The sequence below is a fragment of the Lethenteron reissneri genome, chromosome 26 (assembly GCF_015708825.2).
Source record: "Lethenteron reissneri isolate LAM-NWPU_2019-01 chromosome 26, ASM1570882v1, whole genome shotgun sequence".
In the NCBI taxonomy this organism is placed as follows: domain Eukaryota; kingdom Metazoa; phylum Chordata; class Hyperoartia; order Petromyzontiformes; family Petromyzontidae; genus Lethenteron; species Lethenteron reissneri.
Genome location: NC_083804.1, coordinates 6,864,344 through 6,887,042, shown reverse-complemented (window position 1 = coordinate 6,887,042; position 22,699 = coordinate 6,864,344). Strand labels below are relative to the sequence as shown.

The following is a 22,699-nucleotide window of genomic DNA, read 5'->3' as shown; positions in this document are numbered from 1 at the left end:
AGGTATCTTATACAAACATCCCACGTATAGCCTTAAACTGCTGTTAGCGAGCATCCATGAAGGCCAAAACGGCACACGAAGTGGGCGATAGGGCCCATAACCACGGCTGACCACCTTTGTCTTCCTAGTGACGTCTACACACACCAGGTACTCATTTGAGACAGAGTCCAGGACCGGTTCAAATAATCCTCACCTGGTGTTGACCGTGAGCAGGAATCAAACTCTGGTCGCCGGGTTCGTTGCACAGCGTTAACCGCTACACTACCGCTCTACACGCATCTCTATACAACCATCAATGAGAGCATCGCAGCCTTTTTGCTTATACCCTGGAAATATTCCACTTAGAAAACATCGCTTTAACAAGTCTTAAAATAGGGACGTTAAGTGTTTTACATTCAACTACATGGCAAAAACTGGCTTGCCTCCATGTTTAGGGCTGGCCCTGGGGTCAACAGAATGTGGAATTCACATGCCCAGATTGGAATCACCATTGGCAAGGAACACTACAAGTAACCTTTGAGGCATGTTTAATTCTTTAAATTGCATTTGTAATACCAAGTTACATTATCCTTCACTGCAATATACCCAACCCCACTGCTCATTATAATTGGTAAATATGGATAGGTTACAAAATGGTTCGTGAGCAGTTATGTACAATTAAACAAACTACAGTATTTGAAAAAGTGTCCCAATGCAGTTCACACGCAACTTTTTTTCAGAAATTACACAGGTTTGCAGAAAAAAAAGCAATGCCGTACCATTCAAATGTTCAAAACATAAAATATTTATTTTAAAAAATGTTTATTGTATCGTCACAGCACGCTTCCTGTATCATGTAAATGAGAAATTCCGAGAGATCCGACCTCGTATATAGACTGGTTGAGGGGGGAGAAGCCAGGGTGTATAACAAAGATCAACAACAGCGCTCTGTTGATGCATTGCTAGGCATGGTAACAACACATTCATCGTGTATTATTCAAAGTGCTCCCATCTCGTATCCGTGCAGCGCCACGTCACCACCAGCACCTACAGAAGAGACATTTCGTGAATATTGGAAAAAAACACCATCCGCAAGCAGAGCGCCTACACAAGCATCATGGCAGAGGGTTCACCAACTGCAATAAACATGAATTGCATGGCCTCATCTTTCACAAGTTTCTCTCCTCGGGTTGAAAATTAGTTTCAAACGGCCAATGCTACATTCACCACTGAACTTGTAGTTGTCATAATTCCAAAAGTACAAAATTCATTTTGGCAAGAATAATCCCTTAACGCTAAAAACAATATTTATTCAAGCAATTTAACACAGTTAACATTTCGGTATCATTTTGGCGAGCCAAGTAATTTGGGAATTTTTTTCTTCACATTTATACGCAACGAGAGGCTCTGCTGTACAGATCTCAGGATTGGTCAGAGAATGTCTCCTGCATGGTTTGTCTCCGCTGTCAGAGCCCAGGGGCTCGGGGAGTTGTAGGAATATACAGGAGGGCCGCCCGCACCACTCCCTCGCGAGCGGGGGCGACGTTTCTCTGTGCCGACGTGGAACGGGACCAGACGCCACGGAGCCGCGAGGACTCGGCGCTCCCATAACGCCACTCGGGGAGAGCCGGCGGGAGCAACCCGCCGGATCCCCTCGGCACGCACCATCATCATCATCATCAACAACACCGCTAACGGCTGCACCGCGCTAATACTGAGCCACCGACCAGACACGAGCAATTTGGATTCTTCTTCTTGGTTCTTTCGGTAAAGTCTTCTACGTGACTTTACCGAAAGAACCAAGAAGATGAATCCCTGCAGTCACGAAAGCTTTAAATCGAAATTTGGATTCTATCGCAATCTATTTACCACCCAGTCTGCATGCGTGACACATTGTTGCACAGCAAGATTTAGTCTGTTTACAATCTGGTATCAATTAATTGGTGACCGATCTAACAAACAAAAAACAAGGTTTCTGCAGAATCTACCAACGCCAATTCCCTTCACTGCCGACCTGGCACGGAGCAATTTGGATTCGACCGCTGTTGACTTCTAGACACCGGTCTGCATGCTTCGTGGGAATCCTCATCTGCTTTATGTACGATTCCTCTGCACACCAAAGCTTCGAAATGCCCTTTTCCTTTCAATCTATATTTAGAATCTTGTGTAATCAGATTCTTCAATTACCCGCACTGACCAGCATGGGTGAAGTATGGTCAAATAACCCCGACTACCCCACATGGCATGGGGGAGGTCTTCATCCAGAAATGTAATTAAAAAAGGGTGTAAAATAATCCAATAATCAGCACCAATTCCAAGATGCCACTCACCAGCTACACGAACGGCAATGCCAGCTCTTTCGATTTAAAGCTTTCGTGACTGCAGGGATTCATCTTCTTGGTTCTTTCGGTAAAGTCACGTAGAAGGGAAGTAATAAAATAATAGAAATAAAACATAATAAAATAATTCTCACGACGTTTCGGCCACAACACCTGAGGACGGCTGCTTGCGTTGTGGCCGAAACGTCGTGTGAATTATTTTATTATGTTTTATTTTTATTATTTTATTACTTCCCTTCTACGTGACTTTACCGAAAGAACCAAGAAGATAAAGCCAGCTCTGTTGCCACCTTGTGGCCTACAGCTCTTAGGGATTGTTTTGCTCACGGTGCATCACCAAACCAGATGACTGCATTTCCTGCATTGGGACAAATTCAAGTGTGGCCGTGCCTTTACAGAATAGGTACTTGCTCACAATGCAACCAATACCGCCTGGTAAAACAACTGTCAAAATACCACATCCATAACACACTATAACGACCCCTGATCAAGCCTTGCCACCCAGCTGTAACCATGCTTGAGGGCCCTTAAAAAACCTCAAAAACCCAGGCTACGTATGCTCACCCATCAGCACCTCCTGTCGGCGTTCTGAGCAGATGGCCCAGGGTGACGATCCGTGGACAGCAAGAGGCCGGGTGTGCTGATGAGGAAAATCAAAAAAACTCAAAATTAACACACAAAACCAAGTTAAATTCAGCAGTTGCATTTGCAAATGCAAAAACGAAATGTCAACGTAAATTCCTCACGCCACTGTTGGAACAAGGGCCTCCCCCACTAGAGGGAGCTCAAGAAAATACCGGAGGCGATCTTGGACTACTCTTCCATATTGGCGAGCTGTACAAGTATCAGAATGTTAACATTAATTCCAAGTATTTCTGCAACATACTTTAAAATAATCCAGCGTCTCATTCACCACCGACTGAACGCATTGACATTTTCCCTACAGAACGCAAGGCTGCGCTGCTGTAGCACTGCATCTCGGGGTTGGTTAGAATGTCTCCTGCATGGTTTGTCTCCGCCGTCAGAGCCCAGGGGCTGGGGGAGTTGTAGGAATATACAGGAGGGCCGCCCGCACCACTCCCTCGCGAGCGGGGGCGACGTTTCTCTGTGCCGACGTGGAACGGGACCAGACGCCACGGAGCCGCGAGGACTCGGCGCTCCCATAACGCCACTCGGGGAGAGCCGGTGGGAGCAACCCGCCGGATCCCCTCGGCACGCACCATCATCAACAACACCGCTAACGGCTGCACCGTGCTAATACTGAACTGCCAACTAGGCACGAGCAATGTGGATTTTACCGCTGTTGACTTCTAGACACGGTCTGCATGCTTGGTGGGAATCCTCACTCGCATTGTGCGCGCAGTGTCTGTGCACAGAGGCTTTGAAACTCCCTTCTGCTTTCAGTCTATATTCATAATCTTGTGTAATCAGATTATTCACCAACTTACACTGACCAGGATGGGTGAAGTATGGTCCAATAACCCCAACAACCCACATGGCATGGGGAGAGGCCTTCATCCAGAAATGCAATTACACAAAAGGCTGTATAATAACCCAATAATCCGATTCAATTCCAAGATGCCTCTCACTTGCTACACAAATGACAATGCCGGCACAACTTTATCATGCCCTTTCAGAATTGGTACTGCTCAATGCAACCAAATACCACCTGGTAAAAAATACTGTCGAAATACCACATCCAAAAACCACTATATAACGACCGTTGATCAAGCCTTGCCCCCTGGCTGTAATCATGTTCGAGGGCCATTGAAAACCCAGGCTACATATTCTCACCCGTCAATGAGTCTCCTGCCATGGTTCTCAGCAGATGCCCAGGGTGAAGATCCATGGGACAGCAAGTCAAGACAGCTCAGGTGGGCTGATGTAGAAACACAAACAAAAAATTAACACGAAGCCAAGTTAAAAATTCAACAGTTGCATTTGCAAATTCAAGACCAAAAAGTCAACAAATTCGGTCATACGAAGAACTATCAAATGGGTAATCGTTTCCTCACTCTCCTGTTGGAACAAGGGCCACCACGGAGAGGGAGATCAAGAGTACGCCATCGAGGCCATCTTGGACTACTATTCCATTCTAGTCAGATATCCAAGTATCAGAATTTGTTCATATGAATTCCAAGTCAGGTTTACAATTTCCACTCTGCAACATACTTAAAAATAATGCAGTGTCTCATTCACCACCGACTGAACCGCACTGACATTTTCCCTACGGAATTCGAGGCTGCGCTGTAGTACTCAATCTCAGGGTTGGTTAGAATGTCTCCTGCATGGTTTGTCTCCACTGTCAGAGCCCAGGGGCTGGGGGAGTTTTAGGAATATACAGGATGGCCGCCCGCACCACTCCCTCGCGAGCGGGGGAGCGGGGGCGACGTTTCTCTGTGCCGACGTGGAACGGGACCAGACGCCACGGAGCCGCGAGGACTCGGCGCTCCCATAACGCCACTCGGGGAGAGCCGGCGGGAGCAACCCGCCGGATCCCCTCGGCACGCACCATCATCAACACCGCGACCGCTGCACAACGCTAATACTGAGCCACCGACCAGACAAGAGCCATTTGGATTCTATCGCAATCCATTTACAGACCCACCCAGTCTGCATGCTTGACACATTGCTGCACAGCAAGATTTAGTCTATTTACAATCTGGTATCAATAATTGGTGACCGATCTAACAGACAAAAAAAATTGTTTCTGCAGCATCTACCAATGACTTAAAGTTGGCCATTCAAAAGCTATCCGATGCCAAATGATATTCTCTGCCTACCGTACTAAATTTCTACTCCTGTATTTGATTGACCACACAAAACCAAACGATAAATCAATACTTAAGTTTCAGTCACTAAATATAACCACACATCCAGCCAGTGTCTGCCACAATGTAGCAATCCGAGACATTAATGTACCACCAGGTCCTGTTTTTTAATCATACCTTGTGCACTTTTCACCCTTGGTCGTCACAAACAGCTATGAATGCCATGTGGTGTTGATCACGGCGACCTGACCCACAAGAATCCTTGATAAAACTTCCTAAGGAGCACGCCATCTGGAAAGAGAAGAATCACCAGTTGAGCTATACTTTCTCAAGTCTGCATCACATCGAGTATATGCTCAATTGCACACAAGTATAATTACATGTTATACCAGTTTTCCCATTCCAATTAGTAAAAACATGCAGCATCAGCACAATGAACTGATAACAGACATTACGTGTGCCTTACATGTTTTCAGACCGACTGGACACAAATCCCTCAATTGTTTTTTACCCCTTTTCAGTCATTCCTGAATGTATCACCCATGGGGGAAAAAACGATGACATTCGGAAAGAGCAACAGAGATTTCCAAAGTGTTTTTTTCTGTCGCATTACAATAAAAATCCGAGTGCCATTTCTGGTCAATTTGGAAACTGCTCACAACAATTGCTCAACACAGAGATGGGAAACTTTAAAAAGCTTGTTCTCCATGGCACCAATATCCCTGCCAAAAAAGCATCAAAATCCACAAACTTTCAGATTGGATGGCAATTGACGCGCCATGGACTGGACCCAGAAACGAGGCAACATTAGCTCACACAAAGCAGCAACAGTTTTGTATGTGTAAACGTTCATAATAAACAAACCTTTCAAATTACAATAGGTCGCAAGTTTACAAACAATGTGTGCTAGTTCTCTCTATCCGTCTCATCTACCAGCAAATTAACAAACACATTTGTATTCAAAGTTTGAGAGAAGTTCGTGAATAAGCAGTGACCTAGTAACGAAATGTAGCTTTACAACGCCATTCGAGAGCATTAATAATGCAAGTCAACAACTAGAGCTCCCTCCAGTGGAAGCCTTTCGACCAGCAGCACCATGATCAAGCAATTGCAGGGCTGCTCCTTTACCTTAAGCTAGATCGATACAAAATACATTTTTAGTGTCAATTATTTATCGTAAGAATCTCACCCGCCTAAACGTTCGATTAAAAATAAATGTCAAAATATATTGCGACTTTGACCAATTCGACATTTGTATTGTGCAAATCGTTACCACCGGGACAATGGTTCATAAAGTAACCACCCTCTTATTTGCCAGAGAGCCAAGCCAGGTTTGATCCGTTTCAGTACTGCCAATACATTTGTAAGCCAGTCCCATTTCACCGCAAACTTAACATTAACATTTCCCATAAACAAACGAGAGGATGCGGCATCTCCCGGGGGGTTGTGGTTCGTGAATCTGTCTCCTGCATGGTTTGTCTCCGCTGTCAGAGCCCAGGGGCTGGGGGAGTTGTAGGAATATACAGGAGGGCCGCCCGCACCACTCCCTCGCGAGCGGGGGAGCGGGGGCGACGTTTCTCTGTGCCGACGTGGAACGGGACCAGACGCCACGGAGCCGCGAGGACTCGGCGCTCCCATAACGCCACTCGGGGAGAGCCGGCGGGAGCAACCCGCCGGATCCCCTCGGCACGCACCATCATCATCAACAACACCGCAGATTGCCTTCACTGCCGACCTGGCACGGAGCAATTTGGATTCTACCGCTGTTGACTTCTAGACAACGTTTTTTCGGTAAAGTCACGTAGGTCAAAAAAAAATAAATTAATAAAAGTAAAATAAAAAAAAATTACCTACGTGACTTTACCGAAAAAACCTAAGAATAGGAATCCTTGCAGTCACGAAAGTTTCAAATCTAGAATTCTAGACAACGGTCTGAATGCTTGGTGGGGAATGCCCATCCGCTTTGTGCATGTGCGGTGTCTCGCTGCACGCACCAAAGCTTCGAAACTCCTTTCTCCGTTCAGTCTATTATTTGGAATGTGGTGTAATCAGATTCTTCACCAACCCGCACTGACCAGCAATGGGTGAAGTATGGTCAAATAACCACAACGACCCCCATGGATGCATCGGCAGGCCCTTATCCAGCGAGCAACTCGCCGAATCCCCAATGCAATAACCATCAACATCACCAACATCACCACCGGTTGAAGCAATCTGATTTTAAAACACACGGACACCTCATCTTTCTCTCAAGTGTTGTAAACCAAAAAAAAGTTTACGGTGGCTTTTTGGCATGTGACCACACTGGACTGGCTTGACCAAATTTGACAATTTCCAGCAAACCACTCCAAACTGGCAGACCGCTAATACTGCCCCGTGTGCAGGCCTGGTACCTAATCACCTGGTGAGGGCACAGGAACTGCTGCCACCGAATGCCCCGGGCGTATTGGGTTGCTACATCAAACACAAACCAGTGTCAATTTGACTGGTTTAGGCGATTAGACCAAGCTTGTTCATGAAATCCATTAGGACTGGTTAAAAATCCCCGTTTCAAGTTGTTGGCCACGCGATAAAACAGCTGTCCCAGGATGTGATATTAGTGCTGGGTAAAGCCAATTCTTTAAATTGCAATAACCCCGACTAGTGCACTTGACACACGTGTTGCGGAATAAGCGAAGTTGGCCACAGACCACGTGGGGACACTGTAGCGCGCTTTTTCACAGATGGGTAACGGCTCAGGGTCGGTGTTTGTAATAGTCCAAGGGCTTGCTTTGAACTTAAGCGCAATTGGTTTGGTTAAAATGCACTGTTAAGCGCAAAGCTATACGATTAACCAATGTTAGTTTTTATATCGACGCTTAGGCCAAAGCCACAATTTCCAATGCAATGGCCACATGGCAAAGGTTCATGTGCGTCATCGCAAATCGCTACCTACTCCGATTAGTCATCTCGCTCACTCTAGCTCGCTTAATTACATCCATCACGCTTGAGGCCTACAACTCCGTCCAGGATACACATGCATTCGTGTTGCGGCCGCCGTACCGAGACTAGCGTTCCAACTTTCCGTGAATCCACTGCAGGACTCTCTCCCCCCCCTACGCCGTATGGGTCCTGGGGAATCTACGCCCACACACCTCGGCCACGCTACGCAGTACGGGGTTGACGGAGGGACCAAGCTCGTTTCGTAGCACTCGCCAACCACGGTAATAGCCGCGGTTGCGAAGCGAACTCGGGTCGGCCGGGTTCAAAGCGCGTCTAACCACCACGCGCACTTAAGCACCCAATGCTTTTACCCACATCGTAAGACCATTAAGCCCGCGCGTATCCAACGACCTTTCCAAAGCCTCCACCGATACACTCTGTTTCCGAGTTACCGCATGTTCACGATATTATCATAACCGCCTTGCAACACACACTGCGCGCGGTCTAATCGTAATACCTTGCGCCACGTGCGGGTACAGTGCGGGTACAGTGCGGCCACGTGTTTGTGCAGCCCAACCAGCCGGCTCGCGACAGACGGCCCCGCGAAGCTTCGGGAAAGAGGGCGGCTCACATGAGGGCGCTGCCTTTTATAGAGCGGCGCCGGGGGTGGGGGCGTGGTCTTGCCGAATGGGGGAGGGGGGCGTGGTTTACACCAGATGTGGGCGGGGTCAGCGAGAGCGCGCGCTCCTATTGGTGGGATGCGGGGGGGGGGGTTGGGCCTTGCCATATGTAGGCGGGGTCAGCGAGAGCGCGCGCTCCTATTGGTGGGATGCGGGAGGTGGGTGGGTTGGGCCTTGCCGTATGTAGGCGGGGTCAGCGAGAGCGCGCGCTCCTATTGGTGGGATGCGGGGGGGGAGTGGGTTGGGCCTTGCCGCATGTGGGCGGGGTCAGCGAGAGCGCGCGCTCCTATTGGTGGGGATGCGGGGGGCCTTGCCCGCGTGTGGGGGGGGGGCCGGCACCGGATGTGGGTGGGACCACTGCGAATGTGAGCGCCGTCTTCTCGTGTAGGCGGGACTAGCATCGGATGTGGGTGGGGTCAAACACTGCCCCCCTTAAAGTTTTATTTCAAGATTTCGTGACTGCAGGGATTCATATTCTTGATTCTTTCGGTAAAGTCACGTAGAAGGGAAATAATAAAATAATATAAATATATCACATGACTTTACCGAAAGAACCAAGAATATACTGCCCCCCTTCATTAAAATAATCACACGATCATCATGTGATCTCCTTTGTCAGTACCAAAATATGATAATAGATTTTCCCCCTTTTTTTGGCAACAAAACCCCGAGCTCTCATTACTCTGAGAGTGCGTTGTCTTTGGACTGTAAGCCTTTTGGCGTCCTCTTGTTTAACATCGTTTGAGACGAGGGTCAAAAGAAAGCTGTCTCTGGTGTGGACCAATCAGTTTCAAGGACAATGGATAGATATATTATCAGAGTATGTTTTTTGTTTGCATTCTGACCACAAGCATTGTGGTTAATGCAGACATGATTCCTTGTGAAAGGTTTCAGTTTGGTGTGTTAACATCTTAACACCTGTTTTGTCGCCAGAAAAAAGGGGAAAACCCTATTATCATATCAATCACACGATCTTCACACTTCCTCTGTAAGTCCACGTGCAGAATAAATGTTTTGGAAAAATTAATAAATATACACGAATAGGCCCACGATCGACGGGACCTGGACCGGCTTTTTTTTAATGAAATGTTGAAACGTCACGCGAGACGAGTCTGTGTAGACAATGTGACTTTATCGAAAGAACCAAGAAGATGAATGTCAACTCGTTAGACTTCGTAGATCCGAAGATATTAAAGCGTCAACGGTTTGAACGAATATAAACAGACAACAGGGCAAGTTCAATGAAAGTGTGCAATGGAAATTGCACTTCCTTATGTCGGAGTGAACGGGTTCGGCAGAGGCATTGGTTTAGCAGAATCAGAATCGTTATTCATACTGGGGCAATCCGATTGGCTTCAAATCTTTTTTCCCACAGATGTCCAGTAGACATCTGTAGAAAGGACACACGCAAACTCTGGAGGGGTTTCGACTTGCAGTGGGTTATCAGCAGAGTCCAGGCGTTTCTTTAATTAATGATGCTGATGAACTGGCAGATGTGTCCGGTATAGATACGCACACTCTTTGAACTAGATTCAAAACTTTCGCGAATGCAGGAATTACTCTTTGGTTGCACACTCTTTAAGATATGGGTCGACGCAAAAGTATATAACAAATAACAATACCATTATATCTCGTTTTACCAAGCCTAACGTTGCTGATGAGACGCAGAAAGTCGAAACCGGCCCAGTCTACTTGCATTATAACCAATTCTGTTGAAAATTCCCAGAGGGCCGTGTATCACAATCGCAATATTTATCCTGGACAAATCCGATGAGCTATGAAGCTCTTTTTCCCCATCCATTATTATTTTCTACGTGAAAAGACAAATAGGGGCAAAGGAGGGCAATTGTTTGCGTGTTTACTTTGTTTATCATATCGAAGAGGAGGGGGAGGAGGATGGGGCGGTGCTGAGCGGAGCACCACCCCCTCGACTCTCCCCCTCCGCTCCCTCTTGCGATCCCGGGCTGAAGCTGCAGCTGCAGCAGCAGCATCATCATCATCAGCAGCAGCATCCTCAGCATCATCTGCCGAGGATGCGAGAGTCATGGGCACCCGGAGCAGCCCCGCCAAGGCGTTTGACTACCTGCTCAAGGTTTTGCTTGTTGGCGACAGCGACGTGGGCAAGGGCGAGATCCTCGCAAGCTTGGCCGGCCCCGGGGAGCAGGCGGGGCAGCAGAGGGGGGCAGCAACCGGGCAGCAGCATAGCCGCCCCCCACGGCAGCTGCTGCAGCAACAACAACAACAGCAGCAGCAACAGCAGCAGCAGCAGCCGCCAGAACACGGGCCAGACTACAGCAGTGGCGTGGGTGAGAGGCGTTGGCATCATGTCAACAGCATCGTCAGCATCATCATCATCAATCATGTATAAGTTATTGATCATCATAACGTTTTGGTGTATAGTCAATCAGCAGCAGCATCGTGTATAGTCAACAGTTATGTCCATCATGATCACGTATAGTAGTTATTATCAGCAACAGCAGAGCTGCCGGGATCATCATGTGTAGTCAATCATCATTGATAGCTGTTCAATCATCAGCACCTGCCAGCAGCATCATCGTCATGTATAGTCAATAATCATCAGCATGTATGCGGTCAATTATCGATATCATCAGCATCATGTAACATAGAGTCTATAATGATCGGAACTATAATAATCAGAAGGATCGTTATCAGCATCGTCATGTTTAATCAATCATCTCCCACATCAACAGGAGCAGGAACTATAATAATCAGAAGGATCGTTATCAGCATCGTCATGTTTAATCAATCATCTCCCACATCAACAGGAGCAGCTGGCAGCATCATCATCATCACACGTCGTTATCCATCATCCGGAGTAAAGCTTCATCAGCAGCAGCAGCATCATCATCAGTAGTCACAGAATCGTTTGCATCATCATCACCATCAGCGTCATGCGCGATTCTACCACGCGTCGCAGCATCCCCCCTCCCGCCCCCCACGTCGAGTCCATTGATCGCGACGATGACCGATCCGTTTCACCGCCGCAGACGTTCGCCGTGGCCCGGCCGTGTGGTGCAACCTCCACGGGCCGACTCCTTCGAGTGACGGGGCCGGCCGCACGCGCAACGGCGCCCGTCACGCGCAGCGCATGAGCACGTGGAGGGGGGGGGGCAGCTGCTTTGGCGGTGACGTTGTTGTTGTTGTCGGCGATTGTTTTACGCTGTCCCTTTGTGACGTCATCTTGATTTGAAGCTTTCGTGACCGCAGGAATCCATACTTTCTGGTTGTTTTGGTAAAGTGAACTCCTGCAGCTATACGACTCGACAAAACCTCCCCCCCCTCCCCCCTCCCGTGTCTATATAAAGCCAAAACAGCAGATCATTATTTCTCACCTGATGACGGACGCTCGTGTTGCGACCGAAACGTCGTGTTCTTTTATTACTTTTTTCTATCTATGTGACTTTACCGAAAGAATCAAAGAGTTTGTGACATAACTGCTCGTTTTGCCGTATTCTCCGGGTTGTAAGATGTTTAGCAGAGTTAAGAGATGCCTCCCCCAAAAAAACCTGTGCTCGGATTCAATAAAGTTACGTGAATGTCACGCGTAAGACAAAGGCAGCCCCACCACCCACCCCGTATAGCCTTTCACGGACCATGGAAAGTGTTGTTAGCGAGCACCTATTAAGGCCGGCACGGCACACGAACGAGGAGGTGGGTGGTCAACGCCACGCCCGGACGCCTTTGTCTCCCCAACGCTGATGTTTACACACCGCACCGGGTACGCATTGAAGGCCTAGTCGAGCGTGAGGAGGTCCTGGCACCGGTTCAAAATATTCGCCACTGGAATTGATCGTGAGCGGGAATTCATCTCGGTTCGCCGGATTGGTTGCGCAGTGCGCTGACCGCTGCGCCACCGCTCCCCCCACACACACCCACACGCGTACTGAATCATAAGACGCACTCCACCCTCTTGCTTTAAAATACCGGAGAAAATGTTTGGGTGTGATCATCCGGACAACACAGCAACGTATGTAGTTTATATTGAACTCCTTTCGCACCGTATGTAGTCAAAGGCGCTGTCTTACAGCATAGCTTGAGTATGTAAACTTGTCGGTCTGCCATTGCGTGAAGTATGACTTATCGGACACGTGTGCCCAATTCTTATAATATACTGCATTAACAATCCACTGCTGGATGAAGAGGCCTTCTCACACCTTTCAGTTATTTGGGTGTGTTGACTATACCTCACCACACTGGTCAGTGCGAGCTGGTGAATGGAAGGCACAGAACCGGTTTAGAGATCGCAGAGCACTGATTTGTTAGCCGCAGCTGGGAATCAAACTCAAGGGACTGAGTTCATGGTGTCATTTTGTTAAATCTTCACTCACGCAAACCCGGGCGTTAGAGCCGTGGCACGGTGGTTAGTGCACTGCAGTTTCAACACGGCAACCTGAGTTCGATTCCTGTCGACAGCTCACATCAGTGGCCGGTTATTTATGAACTGGCCCATATATTTGAACGTACTGTACACTATTCAAACAACCCCCGTGACCAGAGATGACACGAGGAGGCCTTCATCCAGCAGTGGAATGTCCAAGGACGGGAAATATGTAAATTTTTACTCAAATTGGCCCAGTACTGACCTGTGTTCTCTCTCTCATTGCCCTTTAACTGCACAGTCGTTTATTTTCCACGTAATTTAATCACTGTCATGAGTTAAGGCGCCTGGTTATTTTTGTACTTAATAATGCAAGGGCACACGCGTGCGTGACACCTAATTTACGCACGTTATAAGGGAGGTGGCAACATGAATCGATTGACGTTATGTCCGCCACGTAAGTAGCAATAACACTCGAAGCTAGACGTTCCACACTGACAATCAGAATTTCACAATCTATTCAGATAGATGATGGTTATCTCTCATCGACCTATCACCTATCCATCAGGTATTTAGCAAGTTATGTTTTCACACAGGCTGCTTGCTATGATACTGGCCCAAGTTACAATTGAAAACTGACCGTGAGAGAATGTTTTTTTTTTTAAGTAGGATCTACACATGGCAAAATCGGGCCAACGCATGAGGTTCGATGTAAAGGTACTCGTATTGTTCCATACTGGACCCTTCCATAGCAACATGGAATGTGCATCAATGGCTCAGAGAGCCCTTGACCAAGATGAACACTGCATAACGCTCCTGTGAGCAAGGCTTCAACATTTCACTTGGACTTGACTCGTAAAATACAATTGAGTTTGTTGTTTTCTCGCCCACACACAGGAGTGGATTGCAAAACGACGACCATTCTTCTCGACGGGCGGCGCGTCAAGCTGCAGCTTTGGTGCGAGCAGGGGTGGTTTCTTCATTAGGGCGATTGGGCGACACACCACCAATGTCATTCAACCACAGAGTCACGCTAGCCGTCACTGTCAGCCTCTGGATATAGTCCAATCAGCGTCATGTCACGTTCTGTGGAGTACCGCCTCTTTTTGGGCGATTTCACTCCGGCTGAGAATCGCCCCGAGTGGCCCCATAGACTTACATTCAAAGATGTTTTTTTTCGAACGGGGGGCGCTGTAATGCATTCTCTATGGCTTCCGGGAGGGCTCGCCCTAACGTGCTTACGTCATCATACGTAAGCACGTTTCATCCAACAATATAATTTGTCGCCACCTAGTGGAATCTTTAATAAAAGAAACTTGAGTGGATTGTATTAATAGTGAGTATAGAAACAAACAAGATGTATTGTAAGAGTCACTTTATTTTTCATTAATATTAAAGAAGTGAAGTTGCCTTTACATGCTTAAGCTGTTAATTTATCCATTGCATGGGTGGACCTTATCCTTATCAATCATCCAGACATTTGCCCCCCCCTGAGAGATTTTGCAGGAGCCGCCACTGGGTGAGACCCCAACTTCCGAGGGGGAGCTGTGCAGGTCATTAGTTAGATGTGAGACCGTGCGTGCATTCTAGGGTTCGTGTGCGGTTGCAGGAGTGTAATAATAAGCGCACTGTGCTACGAGCCCGACGACCTGCGTTCAATTCCTGCTCACGGTCAATACCAGTAACGGTGATCAGAACCAGTCCTAGGCCCTCCCCTAGGTCGACTCGGCCTCGAATGAGTGGCTGGTGCAGTGTGCAAACATCGCCACTGGGGAGACAAAGGTGGCCGGGCGTAGTCCTGGCCACCCACCCCCTGCTGTGCCATGCCGGCCTTCATCTGTGCTTGTTAACAGCACTTGCCCCAACAGTCTGTCAAGGCTACATGGGGATATTTGTCTTGGTCGAGGGTTCATCATCATCGTTGTTTAACATTTATTGTGCGCCTCCCATGCGGTACATCTCAAGGCACCAGAGCAAAAGGGTGTTTGAGATAATTACGCAACAAGGCAGGGACTGCAGACTAACCTCACGTAACGTGCACTAAAGACGAATTACCTAAATTATCAACAGAAGGTGTATATCGGATTAATTGTGTATGTGGCAGATGCTATATTGGACAGACAGGGCGTAACGTTAGTGTAAGACTAAAAGAACACCAGAGAAATATTAAACTATCACAAACACAACTGTCGGCAGTAGCAGAACATGCATGCCAACAGGGACACTCAATTGATTTTGACAACGTGGAAGTGTTGTGTAAAACTAGTTACTACTGGCAAAGACTAATTAGAGAATCGATTGAAATTGAGAGAAACAGAAATAACTTTAATCGCTCAGACAGCTACAGGCTTAGTGCGGCCTGGAAGCGTATTATTAAATAAGATACATTACAATTACTTATAAGGGAAACAACCACTAACTGATTACTAATGTAGCATAATCACAATAAAACACATTCCAAATGATTACTAATCTACAACTCGCATCGTAACAATAGCCTGATTACTAATCTAGTATATAATTACAATCACTCCCCCCTTGAATCTTTGCACCTGATGAGTTGATGAGTTAATGATGACGTCACCCTGCTGCTGCTCTATATAAGAACGGGAGACAGCAGAGCCTCACCATTCTGGCGAATTGCCCGATGATGCTGGTTGCAATTACCAGCGAAACGTCGTACTCAAATTGTAAATGTTGTGGCTTCAACACACCGGTGGGCTAAAGCAGTGAACTATTTGTCTTTGTCAACGTGACACATTTTAACTGATTGGCCGTGTCGGGTGGTGGAGGGTTACGACACATTTATAAATAAACGCGATCTAAACCCAAAAACGTTGATTATGAATAACATTGGTCGCGAAAGCCTACGTGTTAAACTAACCTCACGAGGTCACCACGAAATGGCGATACGGTGATATCGCATGCGACATTAGGTGCATAATAATTGTATCGTCAGTTTGAAAAAAAATCGTTATATCGTCATTCTCCTCCTCGTGTCATGAAGCCCGATAAGTTGAGTGAAATAACACGCTCAACATTTCAATGTATGAACAAACACGGCAGCAATATTACCCATGAAACACGCTTGTGTCCATGCTAACAACGCAATGTGCGTCAAAAGTTTTAGAGTGAACCATGTATTTATTTGTTGATTGCACAACTCACAGGACGTGCGCTGTATAAGCTGCATTGTCGATGGAAGATTGCAACGATAATTATCAGAATTGTGCCAGGGGTATACTGCGTAAACTGCAGCTAAATGCATTTTTTTAGTATTCACACGGGAAGTACAACAGGGCACAACAACAACAACACTGAGCTCTCGCTTGTGGTAGCCAAGTCGCTTCTGAAAACAAGAGCTGTGGAGCTCAGTGGGCCTTACCGGGTAAAATTTTAGTTTGGTTTACTTTCAGTTTATTAATTAGATGGCCACTGTTGACTTACCACATAGCGATACTCATTTTACAGCCCCCCCAAAGGGATGATAGGTGAAGTCGTCCCCCGACCTCGCTTGCTCGTTGAATACAATTACTGTAGCGACGCTATTTGTTCAAGGGTGTTTGCGTGCAAGATTTCACCATCAGACGTCCTAAGCAGATGTAATTTGCGATGCCACGGTGGATGTAAATCAGAGGTCGCAAACGGGTTTTGATTCCTTACCCGTAACCGGCCGCACCAGGGTCGCAAACGGGCACCCGTACCCGTACCCGGCCGGGTACGGGTAGCCGGGTATCGGGTAGGGTACGGGTATCGGGTACCCGGTTGAGACCTCTGATGTAGATCCAAGACAATGTTCCGTAATCCTTTGAACGCACCTGCAGCTGTGTGGTTATTAAAAAAAAACGTAAAGTCACCGCTGTTACGCTGAGAAACAAATGAGCGTTTGCGACTCATTAAAGTGAATGGGCCATCAAAATCAGTGAGGTTATTACGTTTGTCATTTAATTCCTTCATTGCGTTGCAATTTTGTGCCAATGGCCGTATACCAATGAAAAAAACACCCGGGCTGGATTCCATTGCGCGGCGGTCGCGCGTGTCGACGTTTAATCTATTGATGGCCTGCGGACAATGTAATTTACAAAGTAATTCTGCGTATTTGGCAATTCGCGGAAAGCTGCTGCACTGTCGAACCCTAAATCCCCCTTAAACCTGATGCAGCCGTGCACATGCGTGGCATTTTTAGCATTTTACATTGCCATCCTCGACATCACTGCTCCCATATATTTCAGGCGCTCATATACTGCAGTATGTTATTCTAGAGAGAAACAAAATCGGCGTAAATATTTAATGACCTTTCAATATCAGTATGCTTTTAACCTTTTGCAGTTCACGTGTGGTTGAATTTGTAAGTAGGGCATTGCATAGCTTCGTGTCAAAAATAGAATTACTGGAGAAAACAATAACATATACTTTCAATAACTACACCTGAAAATACAGCTTCTATTTTCTTTAATATGAATATAATAACAATTGGAAATGTATTTTCAAACAAACTTGAGTGCATTATGAACATTGCTTTATAGCAAGATAATCCAGCCCAATATATAATTTTATCAGCCTGCCTCTCTAACTGTAGTAGAGTCTTATTGACATCTTTCCATTGCGTCTGTCACAGCTGTTGTGGCTAGAAAAGTCTCATTAACCCCTCTGCTGGACCCACAAGCATTTGTGGAGTTAATTCCCGATTATCCGTGGGCGGATTATCTAAATTACGGAGTAACCGCGCTTGTGAATAAGTATAACCCGTAAAAACAAAGTTTTTCACTATAAATCCTTTATATGCGTGGCGGCTAGAGTCCTCTCGTCCTCTGGCATGAGATGGCTGCCACCTATGGGTCAGATGATTGCATTGCACCATTAAGCAATTGGTAATTAAATATAATATTTTTGTCCTAAAAAGTGCAAATTTTTGGAAAAAAATTTCACGAACATTAATTGTCAAGCACAACGAGGCTGTGTGGAAAATGTCAGCTCAATTGGGTCACGGGAAGTGGGTTAGAAAACGACCGAAAGATTCGCACGGTCCTAAGCAAGCGAACTTAATATAAAGGATTTAAAAATAATTAAAATACCGTGCCATTTCGAGTGCTCTGGTTGAACTATTAGACGCTCCTCACTTATCGTGGGTCAGAGATACAGTGACATGCCACGACTGCATTATCCGTGTTTTTAGTTTGTCCAGTCCACCCGCACTCTCATTACCCCGGGTAATCGAGGGTAACCTCTACGTGCGTTTTGCAGGGACACATCGGGACAGGGCAGGTTCTGCACGATATTCCGGTCCTATTCCAGGGGAGCTCAGGTACGCCTAGGAATCACATAACATGTCACACATACATGCACCACTCTAAAGCAATCATTAAAATTTTGCCCGTAAAGGTGTTAAGAAAGTATTTTTTATTAGTAGGCAGTTTTAACTGTGTGTTAGGAACGTTTGCAGTGCATTTCTTGTATATGTTTGAGTGATAAAATAATTGAGTGATCTTTAACATCACCTAGGAATAAGATTTTAAAGGCAGTCTCGATCCAGACGAACACTTGGGACTCTCTCAAATCTCGGTACGATCTGCGTCACCAACGCAACCATGAACACGTGGATTTTTAGACGGATGAGACCAATACAATAACTATCTTCACACTACCAAGCGCGCGCGTTTGTGTGTGTAATTTATCGACCTAGATTTTTTAAAGTTAAAGGTGCAGCCCTGCAATTGCTTGCTCACGTTACTGCTTGGGGAAGAGCCTTCACTGGAGGGAGCTCTAGAGGGTATGTTGGCTAACTCTTCCACGCGTTCCAGATATTGTGTAAGAAGTTTGAGTACCCACACTTTACCCCACCACATGCGGCCCACCAATCGGTGCTCCTATTTATCCTGCCGGGTGAACATGTGCGGCGGGATTTATGAAACATTCACGGTGGATTCCAAGTCCACGTCGCAAACCATGACTCCACAACCAGCTCAAACTGGCTGTCTAATAATAATTATTGAACAATGGACGCATGATAACTTTGTGGTAACCCTCTGTAGCATGGCTCTTAGTTCTGTGGCAGCACTCCGTTCAAAAGCTGCCAGGATACATTTACAGCATTAAGGACACAGCACGTGGGCAATGTTGACATGCGCACAGAGTAGCTGTGCGTTCACTCGGACGCTGGTCGTTGTGTGCGCACCAGGGTATTCTGCTCGTGTACGATATAACGAGCCGCTGGTCCTTCGACGGAATTGACAGGTGGATCAAGGAGATCGAGGAGGTGGGTACTCACGACGTATTCACGTCAACAACATAAATTATGCACCGGCTCTTTACAAGCCGTGACGTTGCAATGCGGAATCCATCATCCATAGAGTCGCACTCTGAATAAGACGTTGCACTTAGCCATTGCTACTTGGCGAATCTATTTTTTTTGTAAAGCATTTTCGTTATTAGTTAAAGCAGACCACGTCACTGGGGGGGGGGGGGGGATATCGATCATGTGTTTTTTTTTACCAATGAATGATGAATCCAAGGTAATGGCAAGGTTCTGACTACATTCTAGTTAGCGGTTAAACTCAGCCCGTTATTTCCCTTACAAAAGATGTACCAGTCGGTGATGGGAACTCAATCATGGCAAGATTGGCTCCCACCGTTATTTTCCCATCCCTTTCTCAATCCACAGCTGGATGAAGGTTTCCCCATGCCACATTGATCATGGGGGGGGGGGGTGTTATTTGACTATACTTCACCATTCTGGCCAGTGCGTGATAGTGGAGGGTTGTAGGGGGGGGGTGGCAGTGGTGCTTGTTCACGTATCACTCGCCACCGACGTTCGCCACGGCTGGGAATCAAACTCGGGAAAGGGGTGGTAGGGGAGAGGAGGGGGGTTGAACAGCAACAACAAGACACTCGTGCGACGTTGCTTGCCCCAAACGCAACAAAGGTTATTCGGCACGGCGCGCGGTAACGCCCCGTTCGTGTGTGTGTGCACGCAGCACGCGCCGGGTGTGCCCAAGGTACTGGTCGGCAACCGGCTGCACCTGGCGTTCAAGCGGCAGGTGACGGCGGAGCAAGCGCAGGCGTACGCCGAGCGGAACGGCATGGCGTTCTTCGAGGTCAGCCCCCTGTGCAACTTCAACGTGACCGAGTCGCTCACGGAGCTGTCGCGGGTGGTGCTCATGCGGCACGGCATGGACCGCCTCTTCTGGCCCAACAGCGGTGAGGCTCTCTGGGCGACGCGCGCTTCAGGGAGTTGATCGCGGCGCAAAACTGTCGCCAGCCGTTGAAGTTTCTGCGAAGTTTCTTGCTGTTTTATTGTTGCCCAAATCTGGCGGCCGCTCTCCCCCCCCCCTTCACGCAGGCAACTGGGATCTGTGTGGTTAATGCAGACTTGATGCCTTGCAAAAGGTATCTAGTTGGCGTTTGAACATCTTAACAGCTGTTTTATTGCCAGAAAGGGTAAAATCTATTATTATTTTCCCATCAAACTGGGATCTTATTCTTTTAAGTCACATGTCCCAGCTATTGCGTGGGGTCGGCTGCTCAGATATTTTTTTTGTATCCATCTACAATACTTCTATTCTGAGCTTCTTCTTCTCACGTCACGTCCACTATCTTTACCATTGCCATCTTCGTTCCAGGGTTGATAAACAGTTGTCCTGTGGAGAGACTGGCTCCCACCGCTGGCTTAGGATCTTCAACATGAGCACGAGCGCCCACACCAAGTTTGAACAAGGAGAGGCGCTCAACTCAGTTTTGAGTCGAAATTGGAGCTGACACAGCATTCAGACTTGATGTATATACAGTGCCACGGTGGCGAGATGTTAACTACCTCGACTGATATACAGAAGGTCCTGGGTTCGATACTGAACTTGACACTTCTATATTTGGACTTTACATGTTCTCCCCGTGGTCGTGTGGAATTTTCTCCGGGTCCTCCAGTTTTTCCAGTTTTTCCCTCCACATTTAGGATCAACGTGCATTTCGAGTATTTGGCTGATATAAATGTCCACGTGAATAGCCACTTCGTTGAGCTATCATTTGTGGCCAGGTCGCTCTTGGAAGAAAAAAAAGAGCTATATAGCTCAGTGGGCCTTACCTGGTAAAAAAAAAACTAGTGTAGTTTTTGACATTTCAGACCGTGGTAACGATGGACGTGCACCCCATGTGTTCCACGCAGTGCTGAGTTTGCAGGACTTGTGCTGCCGTGCCATCGTCTCCTGCACGCCCATCCACCTGGTGGACAAGCTGCCCATCCCCGTGACGCTTCGGAGCAGCCTCAAGTCGTTCTCCAAGGCCAACGGCATGAACGCGGTCATCATGCACGGACGCTCGTACGCCGCCACGGCCACGCTCAGGAGGGCGGGCGCCGGCAAGCCCACCAAGCCCACTGCCAGCCCACCCACGCCCAGCTGTACCCGCAGCAATTGCAAGATCTCTTAAGCCATTTGCCGCCCCCTCCAACCCCCACCAACCCCCACCCCCACCCCACATTCAACAATGGGGCATTTATTTACGTATTTATTTCACTTCGGCCAAAAGCGAAAAGGGCTTCCGGTGTTGTCATTCGTTTTAGCAGAACGTGACACACGTAATTATACTGGAGCTCTTCAATTCCTTGGGATAGATCTGGATCGCTGAAAAAGCCCCCCCCCCGCCCCCATGTGAACGGGAGGTGATTGTGCAGGGCTTAGTGATGCCACCGGCATCATCGGCCACTTCACGCTGGGCGTGGCTTGCAGGGGGGCTTCCTGCCTTCGGAAGGCGGGACTAATTTAAAAGGGTCCAAGTAATGGACCGCAATATAATTAGTCGATGTTAAGTTTTAGTTGATTAATCGACCATTTGTTCCAGCCTTATAAAGGTATTGAAGGATGAGAATTTAAACTCTCAAGCAAATCTTCGGATTTTTTTAGTTTTGACGTTTTGAGATAAAAACGCGATGCCTTTCAGTGGTCTTGTATCAGAGCAATTTAAAACGCCGCATGCCGCTCTGGTACAAGGGGCGTTCTTGGCCTGCTGCGTTGCTGGGCATTCACCCATTCTTCTACACTGCATGTGTTACTCCCATGTGGTTGCTATCGTAAAATTTTCATACAATATATATGCAGCATAGACGACTTGTAGTAGCCCTTCACACCAGGATACCTGGGGCCAGCCTCTTGCAATAACTCAGCTACTTGCTAAAAATAACACCTCCGCAACTTTTCTAAGTTATATATATTTAAAAAACATTTGCATGGACATGTTCTTCGACCAACGTTCACTGCAATGCCGACGTGAACTACAATCACGCATTTTCTGATACTTTTTAAACAACATATTATGAAAGTCACGCTGCCGTCGATTAGATGCCCACAAACGGCTAACACTATACCACGAGTCAGCTGTAGTCATTTTTAAGAATTTAAGATTTGAAACATTGTTTTCACGTTGCTACTTAACGAAAAGCCATATATAATACAGTATAATAAAAAACACAAGATTTTTTTTTCGTCCGAAACCATATTTATTGAACTTCATAAATGGTGTATTTATTTTGAGCAGCCAGGTAACGGTGCATGTACACGTACAGTACTTTGCCAATCCACTGCTGCATGAAGATGGGCCTATGTCCCCAGAGGAAGACCAATGACGACTCCCCATGAAGGTGTACTTATTTTATGGAGGGGTGATGGGTCGACTTGACCC

At 47.1% G+C, this 22,699-nt stretch overlaps 1 protein-coding gene, 1 long non-coding RNA gene and 4 other non-coding genes across 6 annotated transcripts; 1 reads left to right on the top strand and 5 right to left on the bottom strand.

Annotated features, from left to right (window-relative positions):
- Positions 1-766: 766 nt before the first annotated feature.
- On the bottom strand, positions 767-8,626 carry LOC133347569 (uncharacterized). The gene is made up of 5 exons (XR_009755733.1): positions 8,529-8,626; positions 5,267-5,380; positions 4,113-4,197; positions 2,883-2,958; positions 767-1,026 (listed from the first exon to the last, which is right to left on the bottom strand). It is a non-coding gene; the product is annotated as an uncharacterized LOC133347569 (long non-coding RNA).
- Positions 1,416-1,640, bottom strand: LOC133348103 (small nucleolar RNA SNORA73 family). The gene has a single exon (XR_009755781.1). It is a non-coding gene; the product is annotated as a small nucleolar RNA SNORA73 family (small nucleolar RNA).
- On the bottom strand, positions 3,310-3,534 carry LOC133348104 (small nucleolar RNA SNORA73 family). The gene has a single exon (XR_009755782.1). It is a non-coding gene; the product is annotated as a small nucleolar RNA SNORA73 family (small nucleolar RNA).
- Positions 4,594-4,826, bottom strand: LOC133348105 (small nucleolar RNA SNORA73 family). The gene has a single exon (XR_009755783.1). It is a non-coding gene; the product is annotated as a small nucleolar RNA SNORA73 family (small nucleolar RNA).
- Positions 6,547-6,779, bottom strand: LOC133348106 (small nucleolar RNA SNORA73 family). The gene has a single exon (XR_009755784.1). It is a non-coding gene; the product is annotated as a small nucleolar RNA SNORA73 family (small nucleolar RNA).
- Positions 8,627-10,661: 2,035 nt separating the features above from the next.
- On the top strand, positions 10,662-22,496 carry LOC133347568 (ras-related protein Rab-40C-like). Its single transcript, XM_061559939.1, has 6 exons — positions 10,662-10,997; positions 13,928-13,988; positions 18,275-18,335; positions 19,209-19,286; positions 20,005-20,227; positions 21,189-22,496. The coding sequence occupies exons 1-6, from the start codon at positions 10,736-10,738 to the stop codon at positions 21,449-21,451; spliced, it is 948 nt and encodes a 315-aa protein (XP_061415923.1). The 5' UTR covers positions 10,662-10,735; the 3' UTR covers positions 21,452-22,496.
- Positions 22,497-22,699: the final 203 nt, after the last annotated feature.